The 17,228-nt window shown below is 43.5% G+C and overlaps 2 protein-coding genes and 1 non-coding gene across 9 annotated transcripts in view; all 3 read left to right on the top strand.

Moving 5' to 3' along the window:
- LOC110500179 (signal peptide, CUB and EGF-like domain-containing protein 1) overlaps positions 1-6,130 on the top strand; it is a 126,711-nt gene extending 120,581 nt beyond the window's left edge. For all 7 annotated transcript variants that reach the window (XM_036957537.1, XM_036957536.1, XM_036957534.1 and 4 more), the window contains 7 exons: positions 173-334; positions 785-952; positions 1,060-1,221; positions 1,794-1,991; positions 2,209-2,361; positions 2,563-2,642; positions 2,971-6,130. In XM_036957537.1, coding sequence (XP_036813432.1) covers positions 173-334; positions 785-952; positions 1,060-1,221; positions 1,794-1,991; positions 2,209-2,361; positions 2,563-2,642; positions 2,971-3,123 — 1,076 coding nt within the window. In that variant the 3' untranslated portion in view covers positions 3,124-6,130. The remainder of the gene's footprint in view (positions 1-172; positions 335-784; positions 953-1,059; positions 1,222-1,793; positions 1,992-2,208; positions 2,362-2,562; positions 2,643-2,970) is intronic.
- Positions 549-621, top strand: trnak-cuu. Its single transcript has one exon. It is a non-coding gene; the product is annotated as a tRNA-Lys (tRNA).
- Positions 6,131-7,533: 1,403 nt separating the features above from the next.
- LOC110500178 (metallophosphoesterase domain-containing protein 1) overlaps positions 7,534-17,228 on the top strand; it is a 43,565-nt gene continuing 33,870 nt past the window's right edge. The window contains exons 1-3 of the mRNA XM_036957530.1: positions 7,534-7,803; positions 11,203-11,672; positions 12,339-12,520. Of these exons, the coding sequence (XP_036813425.1) occupies positions 11,500-11,672; positions 12,339-12,520 (355 nt within the window). The 5' untranslated portion in view covers positions 7,534-7,803; positions 11,203-11,499. The remainder of the gene's footprint in view (positions 7,804-11,202; positions 11,673-12,338; positions 12,521-17,228) is intronic.

Raw genomic sequence — 17,228 nt, 5'->3', positions numbered from 1 at the left:
GCATTGAAGCAGTTCTGGCTCGTGGCGGCCCAACGCCCTATTAAGACACTTTATGTTGGGGTTTCCTTTACTTTGGCCTAGACATCACAGCTGCAGTTTGATGCGGTGTATGTGGGATATACCATACCATGATATGCTAAACATGTCTCTCTCGTCTCTCTCCCTGTCTCAGTGAGCTGTGGTGTGGGGACGTACTATAGTGGAGACCATGATCAGTGTGTCGTGTGTCCCCCTGGTACATACCAGGACACAATGGGCCAGCTGTCCTGTGAACCCTGCCCCAGCACCGAGGGACAGGGCATCGCTGGGGCCAAGAACGTCTCCCAGTGCGGAGGTGTGTGTGTGTGTTTGTGTGTGTGTGTGTGTGTGTGTGTGTGTGTGTGTGTGTGTGTGTGTGTGTGTGCTAGTCTTATGTTTGCTGTAGTTTGGCTCCACCCTGTGGTTGTTAAACAACACTCCAGTTCTTTTGGAGACCATGGCATGTTTCAAGGCATTTCCCACGTTGTCCTCTAGACAGCAGCAAAGACCTGGAGTCTATGGCTCGATCAACCTGGCTAGCTCAGTCGGTAGAGCATGAGACTCTTAATCTCAGCGTCGTGGGTTCGAGCCCCACGTTGGGCGTTGTCTTTTGATTCAGAAGGGATTTCAAAACCTCACCAGAGGTACTCCGGAACTGACTCCATCTCATTAGACATTGGAGTTCTACTTCCAACGTTATAGGTCAGTTGAAGAGATGTACATTATAGAGACTTGTTAAACCTCTTCCTCTCTCCACCTCTCCCAGGCCAGTGTCCGGCTGGTCAGTATTCGTCAGATGGGTTCCGTCCCTGTAACCCCTGTCCCCTGGGCTCCTTCCAGCCGGAGCCTGGCCGTGTACTCTGCTTCTCCTGTGGAGGTGGCCTCATGACCAAGTACGAGGGCTCTGTCGCCTTCAGGGACTGTGAGGCCAAAGGTAACAGAGAGAGAGAGAGAGAGAGAGAGAGAGAGAGAGAGAGAGAGAGAGAGAATGTGTGTGTGTATTACTCTCATGTTTGTGTCTGTGTGTGTTTCTCTCCGTAGTCCACTGTGCTCCTGGACACCACTACAACTCCAGTAACCACCGCTGTATCCGCTGCCCAGCCGGTACCTACCAGTCAGAGTTTGGACAGAACTACTGCATCACCTGCCCTGGCAACACCACCACCGACTTTGACGGAGCCACCAACGTCTCTCACTGCAAGAGTAAGGCCAGTCTCACATTAGTTCATTAGGGCAGTGAATTATTTTACTGTTGCACATGGTTAGAGGACTGATTTAAGCGTGACATCTCGTTAGACCATAGCCCACAAATGACAAGTTGTCTTGGTGTGACACCTGCTAAAACATTTCAGTTTCCTCTGTGTACTCTCCAGGAATTCCCAAACTTTTTCACTCAGGGTCTTCCTTCCAGCATTTGGGAACATCCCGCGCACGTGCCACGTCTATTTCTATGGGCACAGGCACTGTTCATGACAAACTGTTCACACCTCTCTTATAGGTTTAAAGCTTATTTCCTGCAATCCTATACATTTTGCCATGTCTAATGTGTATTCATGTGGTATTTGAGTGACAAAAAAAATTACAACAATATCTATGGACTAAAAAACCTAAATATAAAAACAGTAGCTGACATGGGCTTGATCTGGACCTCACCCCACAGTTTGGGAACCACTGCTCTAAAATATAAACGTGTTCCTTGCTGCTAAATTAGTTCAATTCAAAGCCATGGTCTCCAGTGCTTCCTGACTCATCCAAGTCTCTTCTCCCTGTCTCAGACCAGGTGTGTGGCGGTGAGCTGGGGGACTTTACAGGCTTTATTGAGTCTCCTAACTACCCCGGGGACTACCCCTCCAATGTAGACTGTATCTGGACCATCAACCCCCCTCACAAGAGACGCATCCTCATCGTGGTGCCTGAGATCTTCCTCCCAATCGAAGACGAGTGTGGAGACGTGCTCGTCATGAGGAAGAGTGGTACGCACAACCAGGAAGTCATCGTTACTGTGCCAGCCAATCAGACAGCGCGATATTTAATTTCCTCAGCTAGCCAGCCAATTCGATTGTTACATTATTGTAGTTAGTCTATCGTGCTATTTTAATATTTATCAAGTATTATTTCAGCTGATTCCAAACTCTTGGTTGGTCCATCTGTCTGCCAAGTACATTTAGCCCCTTCCTCTTCTTCCCTTAGCCCTGCCCACCTCCATCACCACCTATGAGACGTGTCAGACGTACGAGCGACCAATCGCCTTCACCTCCCGCTCACGCAAGCTCTGGATCCAATTCAAGTCCAATGAGGGCAACAGCGGCAAGGGCTTCCAAGTCCCTTATGTCACCTATGATGGTCAGTCTGCTGTAGCTTGTACACTTCTAAGCTGCTCAGACTCCCTAACATTCACACATGCCTTATTCAGTCAACTATAATGTACAGCGTGACACGGTGTGTTTGATGGTGGAATATTAGTACACTTTGAGTGAAAAGGCGGTAGGCGGCAGCCAGCTGAATGCTGTAACGATGTTTTTCATCCTGTCTCTTGTTTTGTAGAGGACTACCAGCAGCTGATAGAGGACATTGTCCGGGACGGCAGACTCTACGCATCAGAGAATCACCAAGAGATACTAAAAGTAAGCAACTCTCCATTATGTCCAATTACTGTGTATTATATTTTGTAATTAATAGATACTACTATACAGTGTACAGTATATTATCTCGGGTGTATCGGGTAGCCTAGTGATTAGAGCGTTGGGCCAATAACCGAGCTGGCAAGGTAAAAATCTGCCGTTCTGCCCCTGAACTAGGAAGTTAACCCACTCTTCCCCGGTAGGCCATCATTGTAAATAAGAATTTGTTCTTAACTAACTTGTCTAGTTAAATAAAGGTAAAAGAAAAATCTTCACTGATAACACCCTCCGTCTGTCTCTCTGTCTCTCCCTCCCCCTCTCCTCCCTGCAGGATAAAAAACTGATCAAAGCCCTGTTTGATGTTCTGGCTCACCCCCAGAACTACTTCAGGTACACGGCACAGGAGTCCAAAGACATGTTCCCCCGCTCGTTCATCAAGCTGCTGCGCTCCAAAGTCACACGGTTCCTACGGCCGTACAAATAAACTGCCACGCCCCCTGTTTGTTACCCAGTCGCTTACTTACCCCTTATGCTTATCCAACGTCCCCTTTCCACCATCTACTCCTCCCTCCTCTTCACCTACGTCCTTACCCCTGTCAACATCCTCATATGTCTTCTACTCCCCCACGTCTATACCCCTACATCTCTCCTACAACCCAACCCGCCAATCTATCCCTCTCTTCTACACCCCCTCTACTCTGAAACACTTCTTCTACACCAATATACTTCTCTTACACCCCCAACCCTACCAGGAGTTCCTCGTGCTCGCTATCCCAGCATTCCCTGCACAGGAACAGAGAACCGTCTCCCTCTTTTTGTCTGCAGTCCTCATTTCCATCTTTCCCCCTGTACTTCTGGTTTGGTTTGTTTTTGTGTTGTTGTTGTTGTTTTGGTTATATTTATATGTGTTAGAACTTGCAGAAGCCCACAACATGGATGTTTGATATATATGTACGTATACAGACATGTTGGCTACAAGTAAAATGTATGTGTATGTATGTACGTATGTATATTTGTGTTTGTGTGAGCATACGTATGTGCACGTAGATGGTGTGCGAGAGTGACGTCACACGCAGGTACATTGATGTATCTTTATTTTGTTATTTTGAAAGGCCCCTGGCGTGCACCCAAAAAAAAACGATTGGTGCACTTAAATCATATTTTACATCCACATTTTCACATGGGAAATCGTTTCGAAAGACATTTCTAATTTCAGCATCCAAGACCATTCCACCTCAAACTGAGTACAGTGAACGAATAAGTTTGATTTTCAAAAAAGTCGCTTTTTAATTTTATTTTGAAAGATATATAACAAGATGAAAAAAACTACCTGCAAGTAACAGACGTTGCTATAGAGAGAAATGTATGTGATGTAACTCATATTTGGAACTTTAATTGCACTTGAATTTTTATATTGTGAACTGTAGAAAAAAATCTAAGTTACATTATTCCTTATGTTTTGTGTTGTATAGAAATGTTTCACCTTGGTTGTAGCAAAAGAGAGAGACAAAAATATGTCCCCTTTTGTTCTCACAACAAAAAAACCCAGCATTCAATATCTTTAGACAGACACCGTCAAATCCACCCATTTGGCCTGAAAAGCAGTATTGCCAGTAAGTAATCATTTAAAGGGAAATGTCCTTAACGACCCACTACTATTTTAGTTGTGTGTGTGCTCCCATCTACTAACTCTGCCTCATCCCTTAAAGACTCTCCTGACTAGCTGCCAGAGGAAAGGGGTGTTTTGTGTAAAGCTTCTTTAATGATGGCACTAAGTGCACACTCAAAACCACCTGCTTTTTACGAGTGTCCACTCTCAATCTGTCCTATTTGGACTTCTCCCAGTTTCTGTAAGTCATCAACCTAGACTGTTGATTTAATATCTATAACACATCTGTTAGTTTGTTTATATTTCTGCACAATGCAAGTGGAGCAAATATGTATTGTATGATGACGAGACTGTTGATTTGGAGGTGAATGTAGTAGCAGAGGGACAGAGGTCTGTTTGAAAGTATTGTGATGTCTATGAGAGTATCTGTATGTACATAGCACTTGCAACTGTAACCATAACCCAGAAAGAGCCCAAACTGACCTCAAGTAGTAAAACGTTCTGACAAAATATGACTTTCATCGTTCAATAAGGCCCGAGGGGGTGTGGTATATGGCCAATACACCACGGCTAAGGTCTGTTCTCTGCACGACGCAACGCAGAGTGACTGGACACAGCCCTTAACAGTGGTATATTGGCAATATACCACAAACCCCCGAGGTGCCTTATTGCCATTATAAACTGGTTACCAATGTAATTACAGCAGTATAAATACATGTTTTGTCATACCCGTGGCATACGGTCTGATATACCTGTCAGCCAATCAGCATTCAGGGCTCGAACCACCCAGTTTATAATGTCTGATATACCACGGCTGTCAGCCAATCAGCATTCAGGGCTCGAGCCACCCAGTTTATAAACAGTACATCTATTACACACCTATTAAACTGCTAATACTCCACTACTACACGGTTATAAACAACTTAAATTCTTTGTGCTGGGCACAAGAATGATAAGCATAATTATCTGGCTTGTATCTTCTTACCTAGAGGCCATATACTGAAGGCCACTGATATGGGAACAGATATAGTCACTCATTCATAAATTCTGCATTATGCCCTAGCACTGATCCAGGACCTGTTCAGCCCAGTCTAATTGTGACCCCCACTGTTGTGTGTAGAGCAGTTTCTTCTGATGAGGTGTCAGTGTTCTGTTTGACAGAATCTCTACACAAGGACATTACAAAAATCTCTCAAATCAGAATGATAACTTGGCCCATGTAGGGTTGTGTCAGAAAATGTTACTGGTCTTCAAATCAAAGCTCATTGGAGGAGGTGGTCCGGGGGAGGGACCTTGCAACCTCTCCTCCAATGAGCTTTGAGTGGATTTGAGCTAACAAGGGTGGAGGAAGCATGGATTTGACAGCTAATAATGTTTTCAGATGCAACCAAGGTGTTTGTCCACTCAGTCCACTCAAAATGGTTGCCGCCTGCAGAGGTGTAGCTAATGTTGGTACGATGCGCCCACTTCCTGTTGAGGGATGTTTTGGGCGTTTAGTGTGTTTGATGATGATGAAAAACGGTATGAAATGCAAAACCATGTATGACTGACTTTTCCGGAGAATGTATTCTATTGTGTGCGTGTGTGTGTGTGTGCGTGTGTGAGACAGTGTGATACAGAAAGAGTGCATGTTCTGTGTATGTGTGTGAGAGAATGAGACAGCGTGTGTCCGTGTGTGAGTAGCTTGTGAGATCGAGGTGGAGAAAGAGAGATACTGTATGTAGGTACTTTAGTCCATTTTATAGAGGGATAATTTTTACGTTTGTGTTAGTCGGTTGTACCCAAAGAGAGAAACTGTATCACAGTGTTTTGCCATTGTTTGGTCCATGAAAATCCAGTAAAGAACAAATTCAAATAAAACAGTAGCAGAAGAACAACTCCACCATGCTCTGTGATCTTCCCTTGTTTAAATGTTACTTGTTACACTTTACTTTGCCCTTTTCTATATTATCTAGCATCTTTTGTCTCCATGGGTGACTGCAGTGCACCTTACACACACTGAAATATGTAGCTGACAGTGCCTATATTGCCCTTATTTCAAAATGGGGATAACGGTTCTGAGGATATAGACAACACACAACCCAAAGTGCAAATTGACACTGAGTCAAAGTTCATTTTCTTGTAAGATATTTATTTTATTTTTCCTTTGGTCTTGAGCACATAAATGCAGTATTCAATTATCCTACTCTGCACCTTTATTCTATAAATCTGCATCTATTGGAAGAACCTATTGGAGGCTGTGTAAGAAGTCTGGCTGAATTCACATCACAGCCAAGTTAGCATTTTGGTTTCTTACATTAGCTGCAGCATTAAATGAATCTGACAGCCAAATCTGGTCATTTCTTTTGAACTTTACAGGACTTTATCAATGCTGAGAATCTCCAGGCAAATAAGAGTGGTTAATGTGTAGATTAGGTCATATCTTCATTCCTCTCCTCTTTTCTTACAATATTTATTTTTCAGCACCGGCGTCCCTTTTTTTATGTTCATTGTGTATGAAATAATTAAAGTCAGAGTTTAGATTGAGGACATCTAGTTTGTTGTTCATTGACTTCAGCTTCTTATTTTAAATAATGTTTTCAAGAGTAGTTGAGTTTAGTAATAGGCCCTAGTCTCCAAAGGCAACATATGTTTAACCAGACGGTGTCGCATTTACACAAATTATAAAGACATCAGCTATGCCTACTCAATAACTATTCTATGTCCACATTTGCAACATGATAATTCTTATAAATTGTAGGTGTACTTTTGGAGCCATTCCTATTTGTAAAACGGTCAATGTAGGTTAAGGAGAATACATATCATTGTTTTGCAACTGTAATCTGTTGAAAATAATTAAAAGTTCCCCTGAAGCCAAGGTCAGTTGGGTTGCAGACATCCATCATGACATCTTGCATTATTTTCAGTCAATGTATTTGATGTATTCCAGAACTAGTACAACCGATTCAAATAGCCTAATGATTAGTTGACCGGGTGTGCTTGTACTACAATACATACAAATTAGTGGGACTGGTTTGGGGTAAACTAATCCAGAAGAGGTTAGAGAAACACAGGGCTATGGTAAGGATGAAACTAGGCCAAATGTGAGAATATAAAGTAAAATGTATGTAATCGTTGGTTCTACATTGATCTTAATGAAATGCAGTTTAATTCTGCATCTGTGATAGATGGACATGATAGAAAAACAGAGACGAATCTCTGATATTGTACAGCTCAAACTGTCTGTCAGACATGAATTGATTCGTGCTCAGACCTCCCCTTTGCACATTTTCATTGAGCTGTTCATCCAACAGAAGGCTCCAGAACATATCAGGGAGAGGCGGGAAGACACAGAGCTCGAGCACATTCAGCACAAGAGGCGGGAGATGAAGTGTTTCCACGAGAGCCAAAGCGCAAACCAGGTGCACCACGCGCTGCACTTTCAAACAGACCAGCACAACTCGCTAGCTGCTCCCTCTCCGCTGTCCGCTCCTCTATCAGACCCACGGGACTTCACTGGTTCATCCCTAACCTGACAGGCTCAGCTCATCGGACCGGGAGACCGGGCGAACGCAGGTAGGTTATATGCCGCGGTGGCTGCTTGCATGCAAATTGGTGTTGCCTATGTTTGCATAGCAGGCTACAGGATTAGTATGATGACAATCCGAAATAGAGATTCTTGATTTCGATTCTATTCTAATGTGTATTTTTTTTATATCGGAAATGTTTTTTTTATTTTTTACTTCACGTAGCCTAAAGTCTAGTAAATCTAGTCCAAGATGGTGATTTTGGACAATACCACTCTCCTCTCTGTTAGCTTGACCACCGGAATGTTTTCATGATTTACAGTGCCTTCAGGAAGTATTCACACCCCTTGACTTTTTCCACATTTTGTTGCGTTACAGCCTGAGTTTAAAATTGATTAAATATAGATTTTGTTGGTACTGGCCTACACACAATACCCCATAATGTCAACGTGGAATTATGTTTTTACAAATTAATAAAAAATGAAAAGCTGAAACCTCTTAAGTCAATAAGCATTCAACTCCTTTGTTATGGCAAGCCTAAATCTATTTAGGAGTAAATTATCTTAACAAGTCACATAATATTGTTGAATGACTACCTCATCTCTGTATTCCACACATACAATTATATGTAAGGTCCCTCAGTAGAGTAGTGAATTTCAAACACAGATTCAACCACAAAGACCAGGGAGGTTTTCCAATGCCTCTCAAAGATGGGCACCTATCAGTAGATGGGTAAAAAAAGATATTGCATACCTTTGAGAATGGTGAAGTTATTAATTACACTTTGGATGGTGTATCAATACACCCAGTCACAACAAAGATACAGGCATCCTTCCTAACAAACTCAGTTACCGGAGAGGAAGGAAACTGCTCCGGGATTTCTACTATGAGGCCAATGGTGACTTTAAAACAGTTACAGAGTTGAATGGCTGTTATAGGAGAAAACTCAGGATGGCTCAACAACATTGTAGTTACTCCACAATACTAACCTAATTGACAGAGTGAAAAGCCTGTACAGAATAAACATATTCCAAAACATGCATCCTGTTTGCAACATGGCAATAAAGTAATACTGAAAAAATGTGGCAAAGCAATTAACTTTATGTATGAATACAACGTGTTATGTTTGGAGAAAATCCAAATACAACACATTACTGAGTACCACTCTCCATATTTTCAAGCATAGTGGTGGTGGCTGCATCATCTTATGAGTATGATTGTAATCGTTAAGGACAGGAGTTTTTCAGGATAAAAAATAAACGTAATGGAGCTTATCAAGAACACAGTGAATGTTCCTGAGTTGCCGAGTTACAGTTTTGACTTAAATCTACATGAAAATCTATGGCAAGTCCTGAAAATGGTTGTCTAGCAATGATCAACAACCTATTTGATAGAGCTTGAAGAATTTTGAAAATAATAATGGGCAAATGTTGCACAATCCAGGTGTGGAAAGCTCTTCGAGACTTACTCAGAAAGACTCACAGCTGTAATCACTGCCAAAGTGGCTTCAACAAAGTATTGACTCAGGGGTGTGAATACTTATGTAAATATTTCTGATAGTTCTGTATTTCATTTTCAATAAATGTGGAAACATTTCTAAAAACATATTTTCACTTTGTGATTATGGGGTATTTGAATTCAGGCTGTAACACAACAACATGTGGAATAAGTCAAAGGGTATGAATCATTTGTAAATGCAATGTATCACATTTCTCTCTGTTTGATGCTAGATCCAAATAGCAGAACCACAGTATGCTACATAGCCTATATTTATCTGGTCAATGCCATAATCAAGTTTCAGAACAGCTCTGCCAACAACCCCTCAAGCGGTTGATGAGAGTTTACTTGGGGTCCTAACTACAACTAAATTGAATTCTAACACCCAAAAAAGCAATGTCTTACGAATATACATTTTTAAGTTTATATTATTCACATTTAGAAAGACAAAGACAACTATTTAATCTCCATGCCTTTGTGTTTTGGTGACTATGCTCTTCTAAACTACACAAAATAGCCTTCTGGAGTAGGCTAACACCCAAGAATAAAGGCTTGACAATATATCTGATTTCATTGATTTGTTTGTAATTTAGTTTAGTAAGATTTAGTGAGATAACTGGACATAATTAAAATTAATGACGATTGTTGTGAAAACAAGAAACTAAACCTTCATATAAACGCCTCAAATCAACTTGTTTATGCGAGATTACTTGGAATGACTTAATTGTCTTATTAATCAGATGTGAATTACTTTGCCAAATGTAGATTTTGTAATGTTTGTTCTCTTCATTTGACAGAGTGGTTCTCCTTTAATGCATGTGCCCCTCTCTCACTTTGTTAACATGGGACACGGGTGAATTCTGCCAATGCCTTGTCAAGTTCAAAGTGAGCCAGACGTGCACACTCAGTGCTGTATGCTATAGCCTTGTAGGAATCAGTCATAGCCTGTCAACAGGACTTGTAGCCTAGACACACACACACACACACACACACACACACACGCACATACACAGTCCATTTTTACACAGCATAAAGAATCTAACCAACATACATGACTAATGTTGTGTGTCCGTACCAGGGCGTGGAATAGCCTACCAGTGAAACGAAGGAACATTGTCACACAATTTTATGGGACTGCTTCTCACAGTCGTTAAATCTGAGTGTGTCGTCTGTGCCGAAGAAGAGTGTGCATCAATCAATTCCGCCTCACGCCTATTCATTTATCAAACCGTCCCTCTTCACCATGTTCTCTGCTACATCTTTCTGTTCATCTTTCTGTTCATGTTAATACGGCCCTGTCCCTTTGTTCCTAGTCCCAGTGTAATCCTCTTCTATTCTCACTGTGTACCATGCTCTCAGCATCTGCCAATGCACCCTTCTGCTCTCATTCACTCAGTGTGAGGACTTCTGGCACTGCCACACTCTCACTCTCTCTCTCTCTCTCTCTCTCTCTCTCTCTCTCACACACACACACATACTGTACATACATAAATACATACATACATACATACATACATACATATATATATATATATACGTATGGACACACACAAGAGTATGCCTGTGTGAGTCATGGTGTTAAGTGTGTATAATTAGGAAATGGTGTGTGTGGCCGTTTTCACATGAATGACATGGCACACTGACATCATAGCAGCACAATCCAGGATAAATCCAGCTCCCCCACTCATCCCCAAATTATCACCCTCCTTCCTTACATCCCTCCCTCACCATCTTACAGGATCCGTATGAAATCCTACTAGAATCCCAGAAGCAGAGCTGTAATTTAAAGGCAGTAGTAAATTGATATATGCTTGACAGTGTAAAAGCCTTAGATGCTCTTAGGGGTTGGGTTATGTTGCTTTGGTGGATAGTGATTTATTTACAGTCTTAACTGCGCATTCCAGATTGCCGTTGTATTTCCACTCAGTGGTTCTGTTCTCTGTGTGTGCAGGAGTAGGGGGACACTGAGCCGGAGTTGGAGGGGGGACATGCTCGCTCAGCAACCCTGCATAGTTTCTCCAAGGTGGGCCAAGCTGTGACAGAGGGCCTCTCTCTGGTGAGCCAATCCGCAACCCTGACCGCTCCAGCAGGCCTCACTCCCAGTCCTAACTACTGTGTGTGCCAGGACCAGGCCACCTCCAGCCCAGGCCAGACCACGTCTACCCCAGGCCAGCCCAGAGTGGGTCAGCCCCAGCCCAACCCACCACTTCCCCAGCCCAGTAGCGGCCCAGGCCCAGGCTCCAGAAGCATGGCCTTCACCCTGTCAGAGATCATGGCTGCACGGCGGCAGCAGCAGTCCCAGGCCCAGCGGGCAGCAGGCAGGGTGGCCGTGGAGGTGGATGAATACAGCACCAACCCCACCCAGGCCTTCACCTTCTACAACATCAACCAGGGACGCTTCCAGCCCCCGCACGTTCACATGTAAATAGAACACATGCATGCAGGCAGGCAGAAGCACACCCCTGCGGATATACATAGGCATACACATAAGCTGGCATACAGATACACACTACATATGTTCAGACACCTGGTCTCTATGTCTCTATCTCCGTTCCCAAGCCCTCCTCTATTCCTGTCTCTCCCCTTTCTCCCTCTTTCTTTTTCTTTGAGACCCATCCTCACTGCATGCTGTTATTTGCTCTCTCATTCCATTTCTCTCTGTCTCTCTGTCCTTCTTTCGGTCTCTGTGTGATGGTGGAGTGTTGAGGGCTTGCTGTATACCTGGAGGAGAGCTCACTAAAGTGGGCCACTGTTATTCACCAGCTCCCTTCTCCCTCTGGAGACTCTCTGGGTCTGCTGCACACTCACAGAAACTCCCACAGGACTCTCTCTGTCTGTGCTTTTCTTTCTTTTCCTTCGGCTTTGTTGTGGCCGACCTCTCAGTTTTTTCCCTCTTTTCATTTCTCTCTTTTTTTTCTCTCTTTTTGACTTTCTATAAGGGAAGGTGATGGATAATGATCCAGACTACATTAACACTGCAACTCTGCTTCTTCACTTTGAGACTTCCCATTGTTTATCTGTCTTTCTCACGCTTTTCTCCATTCTCTCTTTTCTCTCTCTCTCTCCTTCGTTCTCTCTCGACTTTAGGGTGGACCCCCTGCCCCACGACACTCCCAAGCCGCCAGGTTACACCCGTTTTGTGTGTATCTCAGACACCCACTCCCGTACGGACGCCATTCAGATGCCCTATGGAGACGTGTTCATCCATGCCGGAGACTTCACAGAGCTGGGCCTGCCCTCTGAGGTCAAGAAGTTCAATGATTGGCTAGGTAAGACTGACCAATCACATTAAGCATCACACCAAATCAACGTTTTGTACTCTATTTCTTATTTCTTCAATTCTACAGATGTTTGTTTTTTGAAATGGTGCACAATTTATTTTAAAATGTGACAGATCCTATTTGAAAATGTTTTCTTCCTCGTTTAGAAGTACATTTTTTGTCTGAAAGTCTCCTAATAACCCTATAAAAATGTGATATAAAATGGACTATTAAAGCTGTTCTATTTGACTGTAGCCCAGACTTGCTGTTGTAGTGAAAGGAGAAATGGACATTGAGAAGAGTTCAACAAGTGTTTTAGCTTACTCAAAATCCAGTGCCTCCAGTGAAAATATGTCTATTTTTTACCCACAAATTAAATTAGAAAATGTGTTTTTCACTCAACTTCAAAGAAAATAAGTCATGGATGGAGGGATACCTGATGAAAAATAAATAAAAAGAGGAAACAAGAGAAGAGCAAAAGAAACTGCCCACACAGTTAATGTTCAGTACTTAGAACAGTAACATTATAGTTGGCACACGTCACTGTTACTGTCTTCATAAAACATGAACCCAACGTTAACTCTAAGAGATCTTGTAAGAACCAAAACTTTTGAAATCCAGCCAGCGTGCTGCAGTGATTCCTATTTCGTGTGTCCCTTTGCGATGGGAGGAGAGGCGGTGGAGAGCAAGAGGGATAAGGATGAAGCTCGAGGAGGGGGAGACGGGATGGCAGCTCAGCCCCCCCCCAAGGCTAGTCGACGGGGAGCACGAGCTGAAAACCTGCTCGCCCGTGCCTCGACTGGCGGGAGAGACTGCTAGGAAGATAAAAACACGCCAAACACGCCCGGTGTGCCTTATGAAGTCTCTCTTTTTCAATCTATACCCCATTCTCTCTTTTTCTCCTTTTCCTGTAGTTGTCTTTCACTCCTGCTCGTTCGTATAAATATTTATAATCTGTATTCTTCTCCTGTTCCTCTCTCTCTCTCTCTCACTCACTCACTCACTCAATCACTCACTCACTCACTCACTCACTCACTCACTCACTCAGAGAGGATGAATGTATAGCTCATGCTGCTTTGTGCCTGCAGCCTAGCTCCAGTGAGAGCTCAGCATTGGCCTCAGTATTAGGCTTTCTACGATCTGATGTACCTCGGTACAAAAGCACACTGTAGGGAAACACTGTCATATGGCCAGGTGAACACACTCATTCCAACCGTCCTTTCTTTCCTCTCTTCCTTTGTCTGAAAGTCAGTCTTCTCTTTCTTTCTTTCTTTCTTTCTTTCTTTCTTTCTTTCTGTCTTTTCTTTTGTCTGGTTCCCTCCCTTTTTCTTCTGTCCCTTCCTCTATCTCTCTCTCCCTCCCTTTATGAAGATACGGTCTCTCGTTTCTCTCTCTACTTGGCTTCGTGGCAGCTCCCTCCGTTTCTTCTCTCAGTATTTTTAGCAGGAAGGCTCCTCCCGGTTCTTCTGGCAGGGGCTCAAGGCTTTGTCAGAGCTGGTGCACACTGCAGGAGATGAGGAGAAGAGGGGAGAGAGAGTGAGAGAGAGAGGAGGGGAGGGGGGAGGACTGTGGAAGAGAAAGAGGAAGATGGGGAGATAGAGTTGAACTTCATCCCATTGAAGGCCTATCTGTAGCTGGTTATCCTCAGCTTTGGTCCCTTGAGAACCAGAAGACAGATCTAGTTGTTTTAGTGAAAATGAATTCTGTGGATTCTAAGAAAGACCTGGTTTTGTGTTAGGGCATATAATCACGATATCTTAGGCATGGTGTCAGATTGACTGGAGAAGGAGATAGGAGGAAGAGATGGCGAGAGGAGAGAAAAGGGAGAGAGTAGGTAGACAGAGTGGGTACACAGCATCACTTCAGTACAATTCTATCCAATAACGCTCTCTTTGATCAGCTTCCAGTGCCTCTCATACAGTGTCCTCTCACACACACACTACTGCTGCTAACACTTCACAGCCCATTGGGAATCAATGCAGGTTAGAACAATTACACAGAAGACGCCAACCGTATGATGAACCTGTACTATGCATTAAGTCAGGGGAGGCGTTGCAGTGCGTGTATGCACATTGTCCCTGTGTGTCTATATGAGAAAGAGAAGGAGCTGCTTTAGATTTCAGTGGCGTCTTCATTCATCACGTGATGGTGGAGGGTCGCGGAGCGGGGCCTGTATCCAGTAGTAGATGTGCTCTGTGCTGCTGCCTGCTCTCTATCGCTGGTTAACTATGGATCTCATTGTGCTTCTGGGTCCAACAGGGGTCAAGAGTGGAGCTGCTTTCATTCTTAACTTGCTGCTCTATATACTCCTCTTTTCTCTCTCACTTCTCTTTATTCCCCTGTCCAGTCCTTTCTTTCCCTCTCTTTTGCTCTTTCACTCTTATTTAATTTCCCTTGTCTCTATCTCTCCCTTGGTCTTTTACTCTCTGTATTTGCATATCCCTGTCTCTCTTCCCATCTCTTTCCCTGTCTCTCTCCCTGTCTGTCTCTCTGTCTGTCTCTCTCCCTGTCTGTCTTTCTCCCTGTCAGTCCCTCTCTCAGGTTTGTAGAGTTCAGAGACACCTGTGTCTAGGGTACTACTCTTTATTTAGCGCCTGTTCCTCTCTGCTCCCCTTTTCTCCTGAATAATAGATGGTTGACTCCTATGATGCTATTGCCGTGTAGGCACCTTGGGAACACGGTGTGTGTTGGTGTACAATGTTCACTCCATGACCCCCCCCCTCAACCCAACCGTCTCCTTAGCTCACTAATAGAAAAGACAATCATAAACATTTTATGAGTGCTGTCTTTCTCTCCACATGCTGCTCTCTCTACATGATCCAATGGTTGGTTTGGTTCAGCATGTTAACCTGTCTCTCGCTCGTCGCACCTTGATCCATCAGTGGGGAGGAGGAGACAGTGCAGCTCTTGTTCTTTCTATGTCCAGGGGGGTGGTGTACAGAGCTAGTGTTGGGGCATACACTACCTATACAATACATTGGAGAGCCCTAGGTTTAGTGTAGTCAACAGGTAGAGGGACTGTCTAGGTAATTACTTGTTGGGGCAGGTGAAAATGGCAGTGTGGTCCAGTCCAGGAGGCAACAGATGCAGGGGGGGGGGTGTACGGAGCCCAGAGCTATGTTGCTGGTGCTGACACTGGTGCATGCCTACGGTAAATTGGTGAACCACATGGGGGAGTTGCAGAGGCTGTGGATGAGGATGGGGGCTTGGTTCTAACTTTTTACAGTGGCAAGAAAAAGTATGTGAACCCTTTGGAAATACCTGGACTTCTGCATAAATTGGTCATAAAATTTGATCTGATCTTCATCTAGGTCACAACAATAGACAAACACAGTCTGCTTAAACTAATAACACACAAACAATTATATGTTTTCATGTCTTTATTGAACACACCGTGTAAATATTCACAGTGTGGCGTGGGAAAAGTATGTGAACCCTTGGATTTAATAACTGGTTGACCCTACATTGGCAGCAATAACCTCAGTCAAATATTTTTGTAGTTGCGGATCAGACCTGCACAACGGTCAGGAGGAATTTTGGACCATTCCTCTTTACAAAACGGTTTCAGTTCAACAATATTCTTGGGATGTCTGGTGTGAAGAGTTATCTTGAGGTCATGCCACAGCATCTTAATCGGGTTGAGGTCAGGACCTTGACTGGGCCACTCCAGAAGGCATATTTTTTTCTGTTGAAGCCATTCTGTTGTTGATTTACTTCTGTGTTTTGGGTCGTTGTCATGTTGCATCAACCAATGTTTGTTGAGCTTCAACTGGTGGACAGATAGCCTTCTCCTGCAAAATGTCTTGATAAACTTGGGTATTAATTCTTCCGGCGATGATAGCAAGCTGTCCAGGCCCTGAGGCAGCAAAGCAAAGCATGATGCTTCCTCCACCATACTTTACAGTTGTGATGAGGTTTTGATGTTGGTGTGCTGAACCTTTTTTTCTCCAAACACACATAGTCTTGTGTGTTCCTTCCAAACAACTCAACTGTAGTTTCATCTGTCCACAGAATATTTTGCCAGTAGCGCTGTGGAACTTCCAGGTGCTCTTTTGCGAACTTCAGATGTGCAGCAATGTTTTTTTTAGACAGCAGTGGCTTCTTCCGTGGTGTCCTCCAATGAACACCATAGAGATAGCATGTTCCAGAGATTCCTGTAAGTCTTTAGCTAACACTCTAGGATTCTTCTTAAACTCATTGAGCATTCAGTGCTGTGCTCTTGCAGTCATCTTTGCAGGACAGCCACTTCTAGGGAGAGTATCAACAGTGCTGAACTTTCTCCATTGATAGACTATTTGCTTACCATGGACTGATGAACATCAAGGCTTTTAGAGATACTTTTGTAACGATTTCCAGCTTAGTCTTCTGAGATCTATTTTGTTCGAGGCATGGTTCACATCTGGTAATGCTTATTGTGAATAGCAAACTCTAATTTTGTGAGTGACAAGAAATAGACAAGAAAAATACAATAATTTGTGTGTTATTACCGTCATATCGGTGCATCACTGGTGCTAACTGTAGAGTTTGGTGGGGGAGGGATAATGGTCTGGGGCTGTTTTACATGGTTCATCCTAGGCCCCTTAGTTCCAGTGAAGGGAAATCTTAATGCTACAGCATACAATGACATTCTAGACAATTCTTTGCTTCCAACTTTGGCAACAGTTTGGGGAAGGCCCTTTCCTGTTTCAGCAAGACAATGCCCTCGTGCACAAAGCCA

The sequence above is a fragment of the Oncorhynchus mykiss genome, chromosome 21 (assembly GCF_013265735.2).
Source record: "Oncorhynchus mykiss isolate Arlee chromosome 21, USDA_OmykA_1.1, whole genome shotgun sequence".
In the NCBI taxonomy this organism is placed as follows: domain Eukaryota; kingdom Metazoa; phylum Chordata; class Actinopteri; order Salmoniformes; family Salmonidae; genus Oncorhynchus; species Oncorhynchus mykiss.
Note: the sequence above shows the minus strand (reverse complement) of the source record. Positions and strands in the feature narration are given on the sequence as shown.